We start from the raw sequence: 21,785 nt of genomic DNA on the forward strand, positions 1-21,785 counted from the left end.
TCTCTCTGTGGCAGCTTGAAAGTTTGACAAATAGGGGCTTGAACCCAAACCCTTGTCTTTGTTTCAATACTTGTAAATTGTATCTTTTCACTTCCAGGAGACAACTCCATACTCACGTGTCATACAGATGGGAGAATTATCCAATGCTGTATCTGCAAGAAATGAAACTGTAGCTAATGGCAACCTATCTGAAGAAAATGATACACATGGGAAGAGTTACAGTATAGCAATTTTAGCCAACCAGCCAACAGATTTTTCCTCTTCACAGGTGAGTCATTGTTAATTTATAAAATGACAGCTATATATTTCATATAAACTCTGCTTGAATTAGAAGAGGTCTATCCACTTACCCATTGCTGGTAACTACTTGATGAAAGTTAAAGGTTAAACTTTTCAGAATTCGCAGAGTGGGAATGTAAAAGAAATGTAAAGGAAGTCAATAAGAGATTGACTGAAGGGATACAATGAAAGAGAAAAAAAGAAGAAGAAACAAATCAGTGAAACTGGTTTTGGCATCATATAAATGCAGAGGGAATGCATATAGATGGAGGAAGGGAGGTATGCGATGTGAGAGAATGTAAAAGCAAAGAAATTGATATGTGCGAGAACTAGTGAAGGGATACAATGAAAGAGAAAAAAAGAAGAAGAAACAAATCAGTGAAACTGGTTTTGGCATCACATAAATGCAGAGGGAATGCATATAGATGGAGGAAGGGAGGTATGCGATGTGAGAGAATGTAAAAGCAAAGAAATTGATATGTGCGAGAACTAGGCTAATTATGACAATTAGGTTCTGGGTAACCTGTTTCCATATTAGTAGTATGGAACCACTTCTAGTTGAAAGGCTATCTTTTAGATGTGGTGAAAGAGATTCCCAGGATCCCCCTATTAAATTCCAGAGCATGTGAACAAAAGGACAGTGGGTTGGGCAGTTTATCTGAGGTTGTTCATTGAGAGAATGACTTGGCAGTATTTGTAATTTTTTTTTAAAAAAAAAAGACAGTTGGCCACTTAGCTATTGCTGTTTGATCTAATAGCACATAGATTTAAGCAACTATCAAGATACAAGTGTGTATGCAGCACAGTGTAGTCGTCCACGGACGTTGCATCTACAATGACGCGAAAATCGTTGGCCCTTCTGCTACCTTTAGAGAAAGGCACTACACTCTAAACCTGCAACACAAACATATCTCTCGCGCCATATACACTCGTGGTTGTTGAAGAAATAATACCACACTGTAGTAACCAAAACCAACTGCGGGAACGCCTTGGGATGCGGATCGGAGGCGCCAGGCGGGGAAGCCGCCGGCGGTGGAGCACGCACCACCGGGTAAACACAAGGACGAGTCGGACAACAGACCAACGACAACCGACAGTGACCGACACAACAAGGAAGAGATAAACAACGGAGGCTTGTAGAAACCACAACACCAAACATCAACAGTAAATCCACTCGGAACCAGAAGTCAACAACGAGCAATGACCAGCACGCAGTACCGCCAAGATATAGACGGAATCCAGAGTGAGTACCAGACTGACTGGACTAGGGCAGAGTGGGTCCCTATATACGAAACCGGAGAGAGTGGCTATTGGCCGCTGTCTGCACGTGGCGTAGCGGTGGTGCCCTCACTGCGTGAGAGCCGCTGCGTGGAATAGCCGCCGCGTACGCGGAGCCCTCTATGGGCTGACCACGTCGATTTGTTCTGGCGCGTGTTCGACTTCCGCGGCGGGAGGTACTAGATCCCCCCCCCCCTCCCCCCCCCCCCCCAAAATTGGTGCATAGGGGCGGAAATGCCCCAGACGATGCCGAGGCGGGCGGAACGAGGGCACGGGTTGTGAGACGTCCGGAGGGATCACTGGGGGAGAGGAGGGCAGACTGTCTGCGGCATCCATCAAGGTGTCACCAGAGGGCAGGGGGTCAGCGGGTGTCTCTATACCCTGGCGAGGCGGAAGGGGTGTCTGCAGAGCCGACAAGGAGACGGAGGTTGAAGGGAAGGGCTCCACCTCGAGGGACGTGTCCGCACCAGGAAGCAGGGAAGGCGGTGGGGGAGGAACCGAGGCAGGGGCCCGAGGGCGGAGTTGGTTATGGTGGCGACGCTCGTGCCCCCTGTGTGCCTGTACGGTCGTCACACGCCGCCCATTGAGCCGCCGTCACCGTAGCGGGTGTCGATGCAGGTGTGCCGCCATAGGAGCGGGCCCACACGGCCATGCCCGGGACGTAGCGCTGGGAGGGGCGAGAGCGGGGCCCAGAAGGGGATGGTGTCAGCAGGTGGAGGAGGGCCCGAGATTGTCGCCTGTGAAGGAGTTCGGCAGGACTATGACCGGCCACCGGCGTAGTTCGTTAGGTGCTTAGAAACAAGGTGAGGGCCGAGGTGGTGGCTGACGGGTCCACTGATTTCATCAGCTGCTGTTTGAAAGTGCGGACCAGGTGTTCCGCCGCGCCATTGGATGAAGGATGGAAAGGGGGAGAGTGAATGTGTTTGATACAGTTAGCAGAAGTTCTGGAACAAGGACGCCGTGAATTGAGGCCCGTTATCTGTGACCAACGTGTGAGGAAGGCCTTCAATGGCCAACACCTGGGCCAAGGCAGTGAGGGTGGCGTCAGTGGTGGTGGACGCCATCCAGATCACATATGGGTGTTTGGAATAGGCATCAATGATGAGGAGCCACATGGAGCCTAAGAAGGGGCCTGCAAAATCTAGATGGATTTTGTCCCAGGGTTGGCTGGGTGTTGGCCAGGGCGCGAAAGATTGTGGAGGACTAGCCTGATGACGCGCGCACACTGTGCAACCACGGACCAGGTGGTCAATGTCTCCATCGATCCCTGACCAATAGATATGTCGTCAACGCCTTCATGCGAGGCATCCCCCGGTGTCTGCGGTGTAATAAGTGCAGGGCTCGGTGGCATAAGTCTGGGGGTTGACCACTCGATGGGCGTCCGAGTCCGTGGACAACAGGAGGATGTCCTCCATCACCGAAAGTCTGTGTGAGACGTGACGCCACGGGCTGAAGTCAGTTTTCAAACGTCGGGTAAGGTAGGGAGGCCAACTATGGGTCACATAGCGGAGGACTTGCCGCAGAATTGGGTCCCTGCGCGTGGAAGCGGCGATTTGCACAGCCGTCGGAGGAAATCCATCGAGAGTCTCCCGGCGGGCAGAGTCGATGTGGTAGCACAGGACGTCCTGCTAGTCGAACGCCGGATCGGGTCCTGCTGGGAGACGTGACAAGGCATCTGCATTAGTGTGTTGACTGGTGGGCTTATAGCGGATGGTGTAAGTGTAATTATGCAAGAACAACGCCCAGCGCTGAAGACGGTGAGCCGTCCATTCTGGGAGGTGCGAATGGGGCCCGAAAAGCGACACTAAGGGCTTGTGATTTGTGAGGAAGTTGAATTGCACCCCAAACAGGTAAATGTGAAATTTCTGAACTGCAAAAATAATGTCAATAGCCTCCTTTTCGATCTGAGAGTAATTCCTTTGCGCAGGGGTTAACGTCTCAGATGCATATGCCACAGGTTGTTCCGAACCAGCCTCATATCTCTGTGCTAGGACTGCCCCAATCCCGTACACTGAGGCATCGGCCGCCACCGCCAAGGGACAACCTGGAGAGAAAGGCGTAAGGCAAGGGGCAGTTTTCAGCATCGTCTTCAGGTGGGTGAAAGCCTGATTGCAGGAAGAAGTCCACACGTAAGGTACCCCTTTGCGACACAGGCGATTTAGGGGATGCGTGACGTGGGTGGCTTGGGGTAAGAACTTTAAGTAATAATTGACTTTCCCCAAAAATACCTGAAGTTCGGATAAGTTTTGTGGACGGGGAAGGGCATCGATGGTTGCGACATTGCAGTCCGAAGGGCGAATGCCGTCTTTACTGAGCCAATGTCCTAAGTACTCCACTTCCGGTTGAAAAAAACTGCACTTCTCCAGCCGACAACGTAAACCTGCAACCTGCAGGGTGTGAAATAAGGTACTGAGGTTGCACAGATGTTCCTGGCGCATGCACCCTGTGACTAAGATATCATCGAGGTAATTGACACAAGGCGGTATTGGTTGCGTAAGTTGCTCGAGATACCACTGGAAAATCGCAGGGGCAGAGGAAATGCCAAACGGAAGACACTTGTATTTATAGAGACCGAAAGGCGTGTTGATGACGACGACAATGGCCTGTTTTTGGATGAATGAAAAAGTACTGAATGATTGGAATGATGTAGTCCAGGCCTGGAGCTTTTCCATTTTTTATTTGTCGGATTGCTTTAGCAATTTACATATGCTTTTATCCTATTTAGGATTATTCATGAGAGGATCTTGTTTGGGATTGACAGCAGGGTTATGCCTCTCCTGTTATCACAAACCAGTAAGTCTCCTTTCGCGCAGAGCTTGATGAGCAAGCGTCTGTTCCAATCATTCAGTACTTTTTCATTCATCCATATGGCTGCCAGGAGTGGATGTAAAATTTGTGCTGTTACAGAGGGATCTATTTTAGGGAACTCTGGGCTGATGTAGTCCAGGCCTGGAGCTTTTCCATTTTTTATTTGTCGGATTGCTTTAGCAATTTCTTCTTTGGATGGCAGTTCTAATTGACATATCTTGTGAGAGTCCTTCCCCATCCACATTCTGTTGAGTTACATTGTCATCTGTAGTTTCACAGTTCAGAATGTTCTCAAAATGTTGTTTCCACATCTGCATTTAGCCTTGTTGGTTTGTGAGTAGTTTTCCTTGCTTGTTGCTTGTCCGTGATTGGCATATCACCCCCAAATTTCTTATTTGACAGTTTCCTTGTGATTTTATATAGTGTCTTGTTATTGCCTCTGATAGCTGCCGCCTCCGCCTTATCTGCGAGATTATTGATGAAGGTTCTCTTATATTTTCTGAAAGTCCTCTTCACCATTCCCTTTAATATGCAGAGCTCCTGTTGGATTTCTTCTTTTACTTCCATTGTCTGTGTGCAATTTAGCCAGAGTTTTGCCTTCCTCCTCTGTTGTAATATAATCCAAACAGTAAATAAATGTTCATCTTTGATGAAGAAAAATATTAGCCTTTAAAAACATGGAAACAATTCAAAACCTTAATTAAAATAAATTCAGAAATTATACCTGTGTAAAAACAAATGTCTCTGGGAATTTTAAATAATTCCATTATAAAACAAAATGTTCTCTTATCATGTGTAATTGTACAGCAGTTCAAACGGAACCCAGGATTGGTTGGACAGTCTGAGTTATCAGTATACTTGCCATGTCTGGCAGACTATTTGACTTCTTTTTCCCCCTTAGTTGGTCCTTGCTTCTGTAGAATGTATGTTCTCATATCTCTGAAGAGAAAGTAATCCCTTCTTCTTCTTTCTTTCTTTCTTCGTTTGGGTCATCTAAGGACCATGCACCATTTTCAATGCTGCCTTCTTTATTGTTCTTTCTTTTTCCTCCAGTATTCTTTCATCTTTTCACTATGTATCCTTTTTCTCTCCTCAGACTATTTTGATCCTGTCTTCTTCTCCCTCCTGCCTTGGAATCCTTCCACTTTTAACACTTCCTTTTGAAACTCTCTCTTTCTGTTACATCTTTTTCACTTATTTTGTTTCTTTCCATATCTTTCCTAACTTCTTGAATCCAGGCTATTGTTGCTTTCTTGTCCCAAAGATATTTAAAAATCTGTTTGGTTAACCCGTTGCTGTTCATTCTGTATAAGTGTCCAAAAAATAGCAGTCGTCTCTTTTGTAGTGTTTCATTTATGTTTTCTATGTTGCGATAAACTTCTTCATTGCTTCTTAATTTCCACACCTCTGTATTTTTTGGTGGTCCAAGTATTTTTCGAATGATTTTTCTTTCTAGGATTTCAAGTTTGTGTAATTTGTAGTTCGGTACTAAACATTCATTTGCATAAAGAAATTCTTGTTTTGCTACTCTGTTGTAGTGCTGTATCTTCAAATTTTTAGACAGATACCTTTTGTTGTAGACATTCCTAGTTATTCCATAAGCTGTCTCCATTGTATGTACTCTTTCTTCCATAGCAAATTTTTCTAAGCGATTTTCTTGGCTAATTTCTCCCAAATATTTAAATTTATTTACCCTCTTTATCTGGCCAATGTCTGTTGCTAAGGATTCCGGAGCATTTTTTATATTTGCCATAAATTGGGATTTTTCTACAGATATTCTTAAACCTGCTTTGTTGGCTATTTCTTCTAAGAGACTGATTTGTATTCCAGCATTTGTTAGGTTTTCAGAAAGAATCGCAAAATCATCTGCAAATGCTAAACAGTGAATTTCAATACCTTTGTTTTTAGTTCCCAGTCTGATTGGTGATAGCTTCTCTTCTTTTAGTTTTTGATTCCATTCTCTTACTATTTTCTCTAGTCTACAGTTAAAGAGGAGTGGAGACAGGCTATCACCTTGCCTTACACCTGTTTTTATGTTGAATACCTTCGATATTTCACCCTGAAACTTTACTTTTGATTTGGTGTCTGTGAGCATTTCACGAGTAAGGTTTGCTAATTTAGATTTGATGCCAAATTCTCTGATCACTTTACCTAGTGTTTCCCTGTCAACTGAGTCGAATGCCTTTCTAAAATCTATAAATGTTACAACTATATCTTTGGAGTTTGTAATTCTGTGACAAATTATGGACTTTAGGTTGAAAATCTGTTCTGAGCAAGATATGCCCTTTCTAAATCTACTCTATACTCTCCCAATTGGCTATCAAGTGTTGCTTCTACCTTGTTTAGTAGTAGTGTTGAAAATATTTTATAATCCACTGGCAGCAAAGATGTACCTCTGTAGTTATTTACATTTTGCTTATCACCTTTCTTGTGCAAGGGATGGCTGAGAGCCACTTTCTAATCTTCTGGTATCATATCAGTTTCTCATATTTCTTCAAACATGAGCTGAAAGTTAGTTATAATTTTTGGTTGAGACCATTTAATTATAATTAGTTCAGCTGTGATCGAGTCTTCTCCAGTGCCTTTGTTGTTTTTCAGGGTAGTTATTGCTTTTTTAATTTCTTCAGCTGTAGGTGGTGGATCTGCTTCTGTATTTTCATGGAGATCTGGAAATTCTAGCTTACAGTTTGGTTCTTCACAGTTCAATAATTTTTCGAAGTACTTTCTTAGTATTTCACAATTCTGGCTGTTGCTTAGGCCTACTTTACCATTTCCATCTGTGAAGCAAATACTTGGAGCTTGGTAGCCCTTTAGATGACTTTTAAACATCTAATAGAAATTCTGGGAGTTATTTTTTACAAAGTTGTTTTGTATGTCAAGAATTTGTGATTTCTCAAAAGATCTTTTAGCACTCTTTATTATTCTTGCTGTTTCTTTCCTTTGCATTCTCAATGCATCAAGGTGTTCAGGCTTCCCGGAACATTTCCATTTCTTCCACTGCTTTGCTATTTCTGTAACTGCTTCTTCACAGATTTCATTCCACCAGACTTTCTTCTTCATTTTTGTTGTTCCAAATACATTTTTTGCTGCCCTGTTGATTTCTTTCAATATTTCTTCCCATTTCCCTTATTTAGTCCATTTAATTTCATCCTGAAAATTTTTTTATTACCTCTTTGGTGATGTTGAGCCTGTCTGTATTATATTTAATTAATTTTTGCTGTCTCTTTTGGTTGTTATTGGGGAGAAGTTTCAGTTTAATCGTAGTCAGGTAATGATCAGAATCAAATTCCCTGTTTCTTGCTACTTTTAAATTCATGATTTCTTTAAATTTGCATTTAGAAATAGCCACGTGATCTAACTGGAACTCCCCTAGCATTGGATTCGGAGAAATCCATGTTTTTGCCTTTTTTGGTAATTTTTTGAAGAAGGTTGACATTACCTTCAACTGAAATATTCTACAAAGACTGATTAGTCTTGTGCCATTTTTGTTTGTTCTTTTATGAGCTGGATAATATCCTACTATTTTTCGAACCTATTTTTCCCTCCCTATTTGTGCATTAAAATCCCCCGTTAGTATAACAACATTTGATTTTGGAATTTTTTTATATTTCTTCTTCTAGAAGTTCCCAGAATGCTTCTACTTTACTTGGATTTTTCTTATTGTCATCATTGATTGGAGCATGACAATTAACGAAGGTATGCTGTTTATTTTTGTATTTCACTATGAGAAGAGAGAGTCTTTCTGAACTTGATTTGAATTCTGTAATGTTATCTACTAAATTTTTATGAACATAGAAAGTGGAACCAAGTATTTGCATGCCTTTCATGATTTTTATTGCTGGTTTACCCTTAAAAATTCTATGGTTTTTGGTTTCTATAACATTTTCATCCAAAAATCTTGTTTCTTGAACTGCTAAAATTTGTATTTCAGGCTTATCTAAGAGAATTTCAAGTTATTTTTGTTTACCAATTTTTAGTAATGAGTTTACGTCCAAGGTACCTGAGTTTGGAAGGATACCGAGGCTGCTCCAACTCATCCTTAATGCAGATGTTGGGACTCCCCAGAACCCTAGGTCCCGATGCATTGCATAAAGCAATGGTGGATTCCTCTTTCGAGTTACCACCTGGGGTAGTGCTTTCTGCTAGTGGACTTTCCATTCTGCAATTGAAATTGTACATTGTACATGGTAGGAAATAAATTCCAAGGTAAGATCGGATTGTTAGTCCGAAATTATTATTTTTCGTCGTTTTCTCCATTAGGTTCTTCCACTCTCTCTGCCGTCGGGAGTTAGGATTCCTCTTCCGCCTTTGAGACCCTTCATTATTATAATTGTGTATTATACAGTTAACTTTTTTCCCTGAATATTTTACAGCTAATACAAATTCAAAATTAGCATGTCAGTTATATGAAATATAGTTTCTTTTAAGCCAGAGGACTGTATTCCATTCACATAACAACACAACACCATATGGTCCTGTACATCACTTGGATGTACAACACCATGTGGTCCTGTACGTCACTTGGACATATTGGTATTGTATTTGGCAGCTGGCATATTATGTAAGAAGATGGCAGCCAGTCAAGGAATGTTAAGGGAATTGGTTTAAAAAAAAATTATTTCAAAAGCCCCAGCCAAATCTACACAAGTTTTCTCCCCTTGTAACTTTGTCTGTGCCTTCGTGACACAAGTTGCCTGCCATTCAGAACTGAGACAGTTCTGTCCGGTTAATGCTGCTGACGAGAGACACTCTCTGCCCTCTACTGAAAATTATAGCGAATTCACATCATAGATTTAGCAAATAGCATGCATTGGAGGAAGGTCATGTGTGTGGACGCTGAAGTATTGTGCAGAGTGGGACATAGTTGCCTGTCTCTCTCTTGTGATCCAGACCTTGACTAGAACAGATTTGTTCCTTGGGAGGCAGAGCCTCTAGCTCTGTGCACCGTGATTGACCACCAACAGAACTTAGCATGAACTGCCTCCTCTCGGGTTGCCCATTTTATTTAGTTATTTGACCTCATAGTCTGGCCTACACCTGGAAATTTCCTTCCCTGGGCACACCCCTTGCATTCTGTATGCTGAAATATATTCTCTTTATTTGACTTAATTTCCTGTTCTGTCATTTAACATCACTCTGGATGTGCACCCAGAAAGTCCTGACTACTTGACCTCTTGTACATTGGTGTCAGAAGTGGAGTTCGTTCCCACCATTCGGTCCATAGGGTGACCATTTACTTCTGGTTAATGTTTGATGTGTGGCCAGTCAGTATTCGCCACTCTTATTCCACTGCGAGACGAGCCTGGGTGTCGTAGCCAGACACTGCTGCACCAGATGCTGTGTGTGCACATACCAGCACCTGGGGCAAAGTCAACTGCACCACGTTGCTGTCTACAGCAGTGTGCGCCAAGTTGTGCAGAGAATGTGCAGCACATAAGCATGGGCACACTGACCGCACCTCGTGCGCACGTGATTGCTGCTAGTGTCCTGCCCTCATTTGACGGTCACAGTCAGCCTAGCTTCTCGGACGCCACTCGGTAACACTGAGCTGGGCCCTAGGACATGAAAAAGATGCAAGATTCATTTGTGGCACTCCTGTGGTTCACCAAGCACACGAGCTTGTTACCGAAGGCCAACAGGGCTTCCCTGCCGCTGCTGCCATCCCGCAGCTACTTGTCATTCGTCTGCATTGCCCACTGATGTCACCCATCCACTGAGAGTACAGCACAGTTGGCCACATTGTCTTGCTGTCATGCTGCATAACGGCAGATGTGTTTGCTTTATCAGCCCTGTGGTTGCTTCTGACCAACTGTGCAGTCCAGCTGCTGCCACTTTGCCCAAAGGCGCCGCCCCTCGCTTGCTGCTGGTCAGCCTCTTGCTGCCATCTCCATTAGGGTCCTGGCCTCAGTGCCCAGAGCGCATACTTCTGTCACTGTGCAGCCAACTGCCCAGGCCATTGCTACACGGGCACCACACGCATATGGCCAGTGTGCACCACCCCACCCTCCCTCCCCGCCATCACTGCTGCACTCTGCGCATTTGGACATGACAGGTGTACTATACGTACTGAGGCACTGCAGCCATTTGTTCAGAGAAGATGTAGAGAGCGAATAGGGGAACTGTCTGGTCAGTAAATTATAATGTAGAGTTAAATTTTGCCTGTTCTTATGAGGTGTCTTTATATAGAAGTATGATTTTAACTTTCAATTTTTGTGAGTGTAGTTACTGTGAGGTATGTTGGACATGTAATTGTTTCTAAATAAGCACTTCAGAACTATTCTGGTTGGATAGTTAATTCCTGTGTAATTTAGACATACTTTGTTTTACCTGTGTAGCAAGATTTTATCTGTCTTATCACTCTTTTTAAATGTAGTTAATCCAGTACTTACCCATGTCGGGTGGTAATGTTTTGCATTTGGTTGATTTATGATGTTTTTCTGCCATATACATCTATTGTAGAGAATTAAGTATTCTGTCACGCTGATGATACTTTTATATTTTGGTATTACTTCCACTATTTAGCAATAAGATTAATATTTGCCTGACAATGCAAACACCTACACATTTCTAGGGATGCCTGTAAACCTTTAAAGGATCTGTGCTGATTCATTTTAACAGTATCTACTTTGTATGACACTGAGTTTGCTATTGCAACAGTAAATTAATAATAGATTTATCCCGAACCTAAGAGAAACAGTAATAGTTCATTCTTCATTTGTGAAGCTCTCTGACAGAATTTTAACTTCACTTATTTTAAATTTGAGTATGTGAACAATAATGACTTCAGTTTTTGCAATTATTTCTGCCTGAAATTTGAACAGTGAATATTTTACTATTTTCTTAACTCATGAAAGTTGATAAACTTGGCTTCATGTACGAGTGTTGCCCAGAAAGCAATGCACCACTTTTTTTTCTCAGCCGAAAACAATGTTGTGAATACAAATTGTTACGTATGTATTATTTGAAGTCTCCTGAGTGAATGCGCCAAGTTTCCATCACTTCCAAAGGACAGTTTCAAAATGGCGTCTGCAGGTGATGTATGTTACAAGCAAAGTGCTGTCAGTGAATTTCTCACTGCAGAGAAAAAAACTGAGGAATATTCACAAATGCTTTTGCAAAGTCTACAGAGCATCTGCTGTCATCAGAAGTACAGTTAGTCGCTGGGCACGACGGGGTTAGGTCCTCAGAAGGCAGTTTTGCGGAGCCCCCCAATTTGCAGCGATTGGGGAGGCCGTCCACGGCTGTCACACCTGACGTGTTGCAGCATGCTGATTTTGTCGTTCGTGAGGACAGACGCATTACGCATAAGCAGTTGGCGCTTTATCTGTCAATCGGCAAAGGAAATTCACACAGTGCCACCAGGACAAGCATTGGTAGTGACAGGGCGTACATGCTCGTGTCGCACTGGAGGAAGGCCATCGAATGGGATGGAGATTATGTAGAAAAACAGGATGTGTAGATAAAATGCCATTCTTTCATGTGTGTAATTCTCAATATGTTCAATAAAGAAAGAATTTTTGAAAAAAAAGTGCAGACAATTTTTGTAAGTTCCTTCCCACTTACACTAAATGAAATATTGCAACAGATTCCTCCCATAGCATTAAGGCCCCTACTAGGGCAAACCATCTTTCCTGCAAGTGGCTGACACCCTTTTGTAAATAATGTGAGTCACCACTCCTCTGGAAGGGGGAAGGAATGTGCAAAAGTAGCACCTAGTCAAGGAACGTTTAGGGAATTGGTTTAAAAAAATTTATTTAAAAGGCCCCAGCCAAATCTTCAGAAGTTTTCTCCTGTGTAACTTCGGCTGTGCCTACGTGACAGAAATTGCCTACATTCAGAACCGAGGCAGTTCTGTCCACTTAAAGCTGCTGACAAAAGACACTCTCAGCCCTTTGCTGAAAATTCTAGCACATTCACGTCATCATCAATTTAGCCATTAGCATGCATTGGAGGCAGACCATGTGTGTGGAGGTTGGAGTATTGTGCAGAGCAGGACACAGTTGCTTCTCTCTCTTGAGATCCGGACCATGGCTATAACAGATTTGTTTCTTGGGAGGCAGAGCTTCTGTCTCTGTGCCCCATTACCCCCCCCCCCCCCCCCCCCCCATCAACAGAACTTAGCATGAACTGCCTACCCTCCAGTTGCCCACTTTATTTAGTTGTTTGACCTCCTAGGCTGGCCTACATCTGGTAACCACCTTCCCTAGGCATGCCCTCTGTATTCCGTACTCTGAAATGTATTGTCTTTATTTCCTGTACTGCCATTTAATGTCAGCCTTGGACACCCATGCAGTAAGTCCTGACCACTCAACCTCTTGTATAATTATTTCCTGGTGTGAATCCAGCACTTGTACCATTGTATTAAGAAATTATTTGGAAACGTGTAGCTCACCTGTCGTCTATCCTTCCACTCTCCAATCATTACATTTTGCAGTTACTGAGCAGTTGTATTTACTTTTCCACATTTTGCAGATGTAATTTTTCAGAAACGTTCTTTCTTCACGTGTGTTCCTTCTATTTAACCTTAATGTCCCAGTGCAATGTACTTTTTTTTCCCACAAGATGAAAAGGGATTTAACTAACACAAAGCTTTATCATAATTACTGTATTCATGTAAATGTTATGGCCAGCATGCAGGTTTGTCTCCAAGAAATGCCAAATGATATCATTGGTCCATCTAAAGAAAGGTCGTTCCTTGTATAACGCACATTCTGTTGAAATAATTAATTGTACACCATACTTTATATAATTAGTCATCTAGTTTTGGTTGCATTTAATAGCTATAAACTGAAGTATGACATCTGTAAGTAGTAGTCTAAAAAACTTATAGTATATTGCTAGTATGATGAATGTTTTTGTTTTGCAAATGATTGGTACTGCATGTCATGTGATCTGTTGACTTCAGTCAGTGTGGGTTCTTCATCAGTTTCATCACCAGCATTCTCGCTATCTTCAGATTCTTCACTGTCGTGAAACATATTTGAAAGTATCTCATTATCTTCATATTCTTTATTGTCAGGAAACTTCTTTGAAAATTAGCTTCCACACTACCCATCATTATGGCAAATTTATGCTTTATCAAGATTCCATGTATTCTCCTCTCATTCATTATCTTTGGACTCGTAATTACTGTCTTCTGATGTATTGAGTAACTAACCGCCAGTAAATTTTTCACTCTACTCACTGCTTTTAGCATTAGGAGATCATTTTGAACAATATAAGTTACAGGCAAATAAGCACAAAAAACTGTTCCAAGAGACTGCTCTGTTTGTATAAAAACATGTTCATGCCACAGAACTAAACTGAACATGATGGGTGCGAACACTGATAACAGTCTACTACACTGACCCATTTGTGCCGGCCGGGGTGGCCGAGCGGTTGTCGGCGCTACAGTCTGGAACCGCGCGACTGCTGCGGTCGCAGGTTCGAATCCTGCCTCCGGCATGGATGTGTGTGATGTCCTTAGGTTAGTTAGGTTTAAGTAGTTCTAAGTTCTAGGGGACTGATGACCTCAGCAGTTAAGTCCCATAGTGCTCAGAGCCATTTGAACCATTTTTTTGACCCATTTGTTGTGGAAACAGTTACACGTGTTAGCTGCAATGGGATAGTGGCTTATAAGCATCAGTGGCAGGGAATGTGTTAAGACAGTTGAAATAGCTTGGGGAGAGAATTCAGAAAAGATTTAGAAAAATCCACTGTAGGCTAAAGTCCCACAAAAATGGAAAGGGATAGTACACAGTATTAATAATAATAGCGAAGATGGTGCATTGCAGGTAGGCACAACAAAAGGACTGTCAGAAAGTGAGCTTTTGGCCAAGAAAGCATTCTTTGAAAATAGACAAAAGACACACACACACACACACACACACACACACACACACACACACACACACACACACACACAAGCAGACACGTGAACAAACCCAACTCATACACATACGACCATAGTCTCTGGTTGCTGAAGGCAGACTGCAAGCAGCAGCTCGTGATGGGAGAGGCAACTGGGTTTTGGGGCTATGGAGGAGGCTGGGGCAGGGAGGGGGAGGTATAGCAAGGTAGGGATGGGGGGTAGTCAAGTGATGCTTGTAGGAGTGTACAGGGATGAGGTCGAGAGAGTGTAGGGTGGCTAGGTGCAGTCGGGAGTTTATACGGAGTGGGGAAGAGAGGGGGGGGGGGGGGTAGTGGAAAAGGAGAGAAGTTAAAAGCTGAGGTAGTATTCATGGACTAGATGGCTGTTTTAGGGTTGGAATGGGAACAGGTAAGGTGTTAGATGGATAAGGAAGTGGCTAACAAAGGTTGAGGCCAGGAGAGTTTTGGGAATGTGGAATATATGAGCAGGGAGAGTTCCCAACTGTGCAATGCAGAATAGTTAGTCTTGGTGTGAAGGATCCTGATAGAACAGACTGTGAAGCAGTCATTGAAATAAAGATGTCATCAGTGAATGTGAACCACATGAAGGATTTGGGATTCTGAGTGTTTAGAAAGGATTCCTCTAGATGGCCAATGTATAGGGCCATCTAGAGGAATCCTTCCTAAACACCTAGAATCCCAAACCCCTCATCCGGTTCAGGTTCACAGGTGATATCTTCGTGATCTGGATTGTGGATGAGGACACCCTATCCACATTCCTCCAGAACCTCAACACTTTCTCCACCATTTGTTTCACCTTGTCCTGTGCAACCTAACAAGCTAGCTTCCTCGATGTTGATATCCACCATGAAGATGGGTATATCAGTACCTCTATCCATATCAAACCTACATTATGTGATTAAAAGTATCTGGGCACCCCCAGAAACATACGTTTTTCATATTAGGTGTATTTTGCCGTCACCTACTGCCAGGTACTCCATATCTGCCACCTCCGTAGTCGTTAGAGAGCAGAATGGGGCACTTCGTGGAACTCACAGACTTTGAATGTGGTCAGGTGATCGGGTGTCACTTGTGTCATATGTCTGTATGTGAGATTTCCACACTCCTAAACACCTCTAGGTCCACTGTATCTGATGTGATAGTGAAGTGGAAATGTGAAGGGACACATACAGCACAAAAGCGTTACAGGGCAACCTCATCTGTTGACTGACAGAGACCGCTGACAGTTGAAGAGGGTCATAATGTGTAATAGGCAGACATCTATCAAGACCATCATACAGGAATTCCTAACTGCATCAGGATCCACTGCAAGTACTATGACAGTTATGCGGGAGGTGAGAAAACTTGGATTTCATTGTCATTCTGCTGCTCATAAGTTACACATCACACTGGTAAATGCTGAACTCTTGCCTTGCTTGGTGTAAGGAGCATAAACATTAAACGATTGAACAGTGGAAAGGAGTGACGAATCACGATACACAGTGTGGCGATCCGCTGGCAGGGTGTGGGTATGGTGAATGCCTGGTAAACATCATCTGCCAGCATGTGTAGTGCCTACAGTAAAATTTGGAGGTGGTGTTGTTATGGTGTGGTCATGTTTTTCAGAGGGGGCTTGCACCCCTTGTTGTTTTGCATGTCACTATCACAGCACAGGCCTGTATTGATGTTTTAAGCACCTTCTTGCTTCCCACTGTTGAAGAGCAATTCGAGGATGGCAATTGCATCTTTCAACATGATCGAACACATGTTCAGAATGCACAGCCTGTGGCGGAGTGGTTACACAACAATAACATCCCTGTAATGGACTGGCCTGCATGGAGTCCTGACCTGAATCCTATAGAACACCTTTGGGATGTTTTAGAACACAGACTTCTTGCCAGACTTCACTGACTGACATCGATACCTCTCCTCAGTACAGCACTCCGTGAAGAATGGGCTGCCATTCCCCAAGAAACCATCCAGTACCTGACCTGAACGTATGCCTGCGAGAGTGGAAGCTGCCATCAAGGCTAAGGGTGGGCTAGCACCATATTGAATTCCAGCATTGCTGATGGTGGGCACCATGAACTTGTATGTCTGGATACTTTTGGTCATATAGTGTACCAACCAACAACAATACCTCCACTTTGACAGCTGCCACCCATTCCATACCAAGAAGACCCTTCCATACAGCCTAGCCACTAATGGCCATCACATCTGTAGACATGAGGCATCCCTCTCAAAATACAGAAATACATTGAAGATCTCACTGAGTCCTTCACAAATGGTAATGACCCTCCCAACCTCGTGCAAAAACAGATCTCCCGTGCCTTATCTCTCCAATCACGCACAACCTCTGTAAGTCCCGGTACCTGGCCGTGGAGGAACATTCCCCTCTTGACTCACTACCACCAAGCAGTGGAACAACTGAGTCACATTCTCCGCCAGGATCTCCACTACCTCACATAGTGCACTTAAATGAGGAATGTCCTACCCATCATCCTTCTCACCCCTCCCACAGTGGTATTCTGCTGCCAATCATACCTACACAAAATCCTCTTACATCCGTACCCAACATCTGCTCACAACCGCTTGCATCATGGATCATGTCCCTGTAATAGACCTAGATTCGAAACCTGTCCCCATGCATCCTCCCACCACCATCTACTCCAGTCACTAGCGTTACCTATCCCATCAAAGGCATGGCTATTTGTGAAACTAGTCATGTGAGCTACAAGCTAAGCTGCAACCACAGTGCTGCATTCTACTTGGGCATGACAACACGATGTCTGTCTGTATGAATGGGTACCAAGAAACTGTGGCCGAGAAACAGCTGTACCCCTACCCTGCTATCGGTCCCCCTCCCTGCCCCAGTCTCCTACCTACCCCCACCACCCGGTTGCCTCTCCCGTCATTTGCTGAAGTCTTTTGGTTGCACCTATCTGCGACTCACACCCAAACCTTCAGATTTCAGACACTCACATTGGTACCAAAAGTTTGTCAACCAAAACACCAATTTAGTTTGTGCTGTGAGCTGTCATCCAGTAGAAGATGCGTGAATGGTAATTAAAAGTAACACCAGAACTACAGAGTATAGGTAAACTGTATCTGTGCCCACTGAATCGAAGATATCTGGTAGGTGAGTTGGTGGATATCAACCACAGATCATCGTATGGAAGGTCCCGAGTTTGAAACCCACTGATGGTGTACTATAGGTCTGCTAGTTTCAACTAACAAAGCAAAAGCGGCCTGCCAAAAGAACATTGCTACAAACTCTGAAACGTCCTTTTATGTAGCAAAAAAACGTTCTCCCATATAACAATGCCATGCATGATATGTTAAAAAAAAAAAAAAATCACCTGCAGTGGGTTTCGAACTTGGAATCTTTCGTACAACAATCTGGCACTCTACCAATTCACCTACCAGAGATCTTCAATTCAGGGGGCACAGATATGGTTTGCCTATACTCTGTGGTTCTGGAGTTACTTTTAATTACCGTTTACACATCTTTTACCGGACAACAGCACCCAGCACAAACTAAATTGGTGTTTTGGATGATACTCTATCGACGCACGATGTTTAGTGCCGATCTGAGTGTTTGACACCTGGAGTTTTGGGTGTCAGCACCTCCATTATATGGTGTGTAGGAACTATCTTTTCATAATATTGTTACATTCCATCCTGGATTTGCTATTGTTTAATAACAGTAATAATCACAACAAATATTGTGTGTCTAAGAATCCTTGAAAAGTTTGAATGATAGATCGTTATGACAGTAATCAGCTAATAACCTCTTTAATTAGATGTTGCCATTAGGAAACACATAAGACTATAATTTAAAAAATAAAAATTAAGTATATTAAAACATGTGGTGGAAACAGCAAGATAAATTAGATTAATTCTTGATGAACATTTAACATAAATGGTAACAATAAGTTTACAAAAGAGATATGGTTTTTATAACTGTGCCTCAGACCACACAAAGAAAAAGGAGGTGTACTGTCTCCTCTTACACAGATATTTTGTGGCCTCCATTTGCCTTTTCTATGATCTCTGTTTGATGTTGACAGTACTCTACAGCTCTGAATGCATTCAGATATAAAACACAACCTACAATGTAGGAAAAGACAGATTGCTACTTACTGCCATATGGAAGACATGTTAAGTTGCAGACAGGCACAATTAAAATATCCTTACATAAAACTTTTGGCCACAACCTTCATCAGCAAAAGAGAAACACACACCATTCCTACACACAAGCAAGTGCACCTCATACACACATGACCACTAACTTTATCATCTTGGGCCAGAATGAGGCCAGAGATGGTGGAGTTGGCAGTCATGTGTGCATTCTTGTGTGTGTGTGTGTGTGTGTGTGTGTGTGTGTGTGTGTGTGTGTGTGGTTTTGTTCTCCCTGATGAAGGCTATGGCCGAGACCTTTACGTAAGTGTCTATTAATTGTGCCTGTTCTCAACTTAATATGTCTTCTTTATGTTAAGTAGCAATCTATCTTTTCCTCCCTCGATTTTCCATTGTTTGGAAGTCTAAATTACTACATTTGTGTGGGTGTAAGCTGTAGTTGGTGACCTTAATGTTGTCTCTGATGGAGCAGCAAAATAGCTTGTTTTTTTCCTGAAATAAATAAATAAATAAATATTCAAATTGCCATCTGACCACCCAGATGTAAACTGTTTTTTGTTTTTCTCAAACATGTCAGAGAAATAGCAAACCTTACAACAAGTTTCCCACCTTCTTTTGCACAGTCTGAGCATGTGCTTCATCTGTAGTGATTTCATAATATGTTGGACATTTAAAGATCAACTCTTCTAAAAAAGTATAAAACAAGAGTTATGAAATACAAAAATAGTAAAATACGGGTATCACTGATGGGATAATAAATTGAATTAAGAGGGAAATGTAAGACAAAATAAAGAAAGATACTAATGTCAGTACCATTGATAAAAAGTTTTTGGAAAATATGAAGCATGGTGGGAGGAGATTACTGAAATAAAATGGTAAGAAATGATGCTGAAGGCCTAAGAAGCTTACACACACTTTTTGTAATGAACATGGTAGTAAAATTGAAGAAATGTGTGTTTGTACACAGGTCTACCAGCTGTAGAACATCAATGAATGTAATAGAAGGCAATTAAATGACATTGGTATACTATGTGTGGTATCAAAAACAGCTCAGAGTGACTTACAGTGTACATAAATGATGAAAGTAGTTAATGTAGAACCTCAGCAAATAGTTGAGGTGACGATAGGCACATAAACAAGGCTGAGAACAGTTCAGATGAATCCTTCTACGGAATTTCCTTCTGCTGTTTGTGTCTCACTAAAAATTTTCCATTACCATAATTATGGTGTACCTATGTGTGTGTAGCTCGGGTAAGCTCAAGAAGCCTGGTGCAGCTGTGAATCATTCTGACCCAGTTTCCTTCACCCTATTTTTCCTACCGTTCTTTGTGTCTCAGTGGCTGTGGAATCAAAAAAATACATGGAATTATAATAACTCCTGCTTATTTCTAAATGTGTGTGTGTGTGCAATTCCCCCCCACCTGTCCCCATTTTTGTTTGGAAATAGATGGGTGGAAGGAGGGACACAGCCATGTATAGTGTGGTTAATTAATTGTATAATTTAAATGACTACAGGTGCAGCAAAGTTGCTTTTATTGTCTGATTTGCTTATTTGCAGTTCTTAGGAAGCTCAGTCAGTACTAGACTTCCCAGTATTCACTGCCTCACAAAATGTACAAAGATGTTGAAAATGGAAGAAACCGTAGATGAGAATAATGTGGAAGATGTGCATTTTGCAGCACCTGTCAATGAAGGGGCTAGTGACCATTGTGAAATCCTTCTGCCAGATATGGACTGCAGTGCCACATCTTCTGACAATAGGTGAGTAGGCCATCATATGTGATAAGTTTTAATGTGGCAGATACCCTTCAAACAAATAGATCGGTCAACTCAGTATTTTCGTAATGTTAGGAACTAGAAGCATGTGGAGGAAATGAAATGAGCAACACTTAAACAAAAACAAAGAAAATGTACAGATTTTTAATTGTTTCATTTTAATGGCTGATTTTAAAGCTGAGCCTCTCATAGTTTGCTAGGTTGAAGGTCTTGGCTGAAAAAAAAAAAAAATATACTGACAGTTAACACTTTTCTGTGCTTTTGCATTACCTAGTTGTCCCATAATGTTCTATATTATATGAATTGCTAATCCTTTTTTTTTTTTTTTTGCTTCCAAGGTAGCTTTTAGGGGCAGATTTCATTTGTCATCAGTTCTTCTACAACTATAGATCTTTCCTTGAAAGAAGTAGTGTCGTGGGTATTCTTGCAGCAACTACTTGTTCCAAGTCTGTGGTGCTTAATTGCAAAATGGGTAAATGTGAACATCATCTGTGGTCTCCAACTCATTTTGCAGGCTGTGTGGTTATGCATTGTTGCTGCCAAGACTCCACAAATTTCTGCTGCACATAGGGAACAAATCTATTAAGTAAATAACATTTCTTTGTCTACTTACGTCTTTTCCTACCCTTGAGATCTCAGAATTTGTCAGGGAAAAATGCTAAAACTTGTCTGGAAATCAGGGAAATATGAGGGAATTTCACTTTGGGAAACTTTTGGCAGCTGTGGATTTGCTTGTCTTAGCACTGTAGCAATTTTGAGGCAGTAATAAGCTTGTGGGAGTTTCTGTAGAGGGCGACCAAGAGACTATGCAGCACCCTGCATGCTACCAGGTAAAGTGTAACACTCAAACTGATACTCTCTACACTTCAGGGATATTCGTGCCCATAGTTGTAACCCCTTCCATCTAATGTTACATTTACATCAGCCCCACAGTAGAATAAATGCAAGGAGCTTTCCTCCAGTGTCAACAGCAGCCACAAACCTTCTATAATCCCCCAAAACATTCCCTCATCAACAATAGTACTGATGCTATGTGCCCACAAGTGGCACAATTGAGTGCTTCTTGCACCTCAGCCACTTCAATGCAGGTATCAGTGATGGATTTGAAGTAGCCTCGCAACGGTCGGCTGGGTGTCAATAATATCTAGTCAGTTCCTGACTGTCCAAGGCTTTGTCGAGTATTGTCACTAACTCCAGAGTGTGTGCCACTAATGCAGCAGTCAAAGCATAGGGTAAATATGTTATGTGTCGTTAAATATGTCCTTCCTCATGTTTTCCAGTGGGTCATATGCAACTGTATTTTTTTTTCGAGAATGTCCTATCCTCTGCACTTGTCACAGAGTGGCATTTACCCATTGTAGATCACATCCCTATCAGCTGTTCCAAATATTATTTTCGAATCCCCCTCCCCAACTACCAAACCCCTGTTCTGCCAATGCCAGACTTGCAGTATCAGCTTTGTAGTTGGCTCTAAATCGTGAGTTGAAATTTCTTAAAAAGCATCACAGTTGTTGGATTTTGTTCATTACTGCCCCAGTGTTGAAGGTCAGCCTTAATGTACATTGACAGTTGGACAGCATACCATCTCATTATCTGGTGAATAGTATGCTGGTCTTTAGTGGAAGTACTTTAAGGGCACCCACCATACCTTAATC

The 21,785-nt window shown here is 42.4% G+C and overlaps 1 protein-coding gene across 2 annotated transcripts in view; it reads left to right on the forward strand.

Moving 5' to 3' along the window:
* The window catches only part of LOC126262865 (zinc finger protein 184-like), a 367,123-nt gene that overhangs the window by 97,416 nt on the left and 247,922 nt on the right, over positions 1 to 21,785 (forward strand). For both annotated transcript variants that reach the window (XM_049959732.1, XM_049959733.1), the window contains 2 exons: positions 98 to 268; positions 19,913 to 20,115. In XM_049959732.1, coding sequence (XP_049815689.1) covers positions 98 to 268; positions 19,913 to 20,115 — 374 coding nt within the window. The remainder of the gene's footprint in view (positions 1 to 97; positions 269 to 19,912; positions 20,116 to 21,785) is intronic.

Source organism: Schistocerca nitens, chromosome 6 (genome assembly GCF_023898315.1).
Source record: "Schistocerca nitens isolate TAMUIC-IGC-003100 chromosome 6, iqSchNite1.1, whole genome shotgun sequence".
In the NCBI taxonomy this organism is placed as follows: Eukaryota; Metazoa; Arthropoda; class Insecta; order Orthoptera; family Acrididae; genus Schistocerca; species Schistocerca nitens.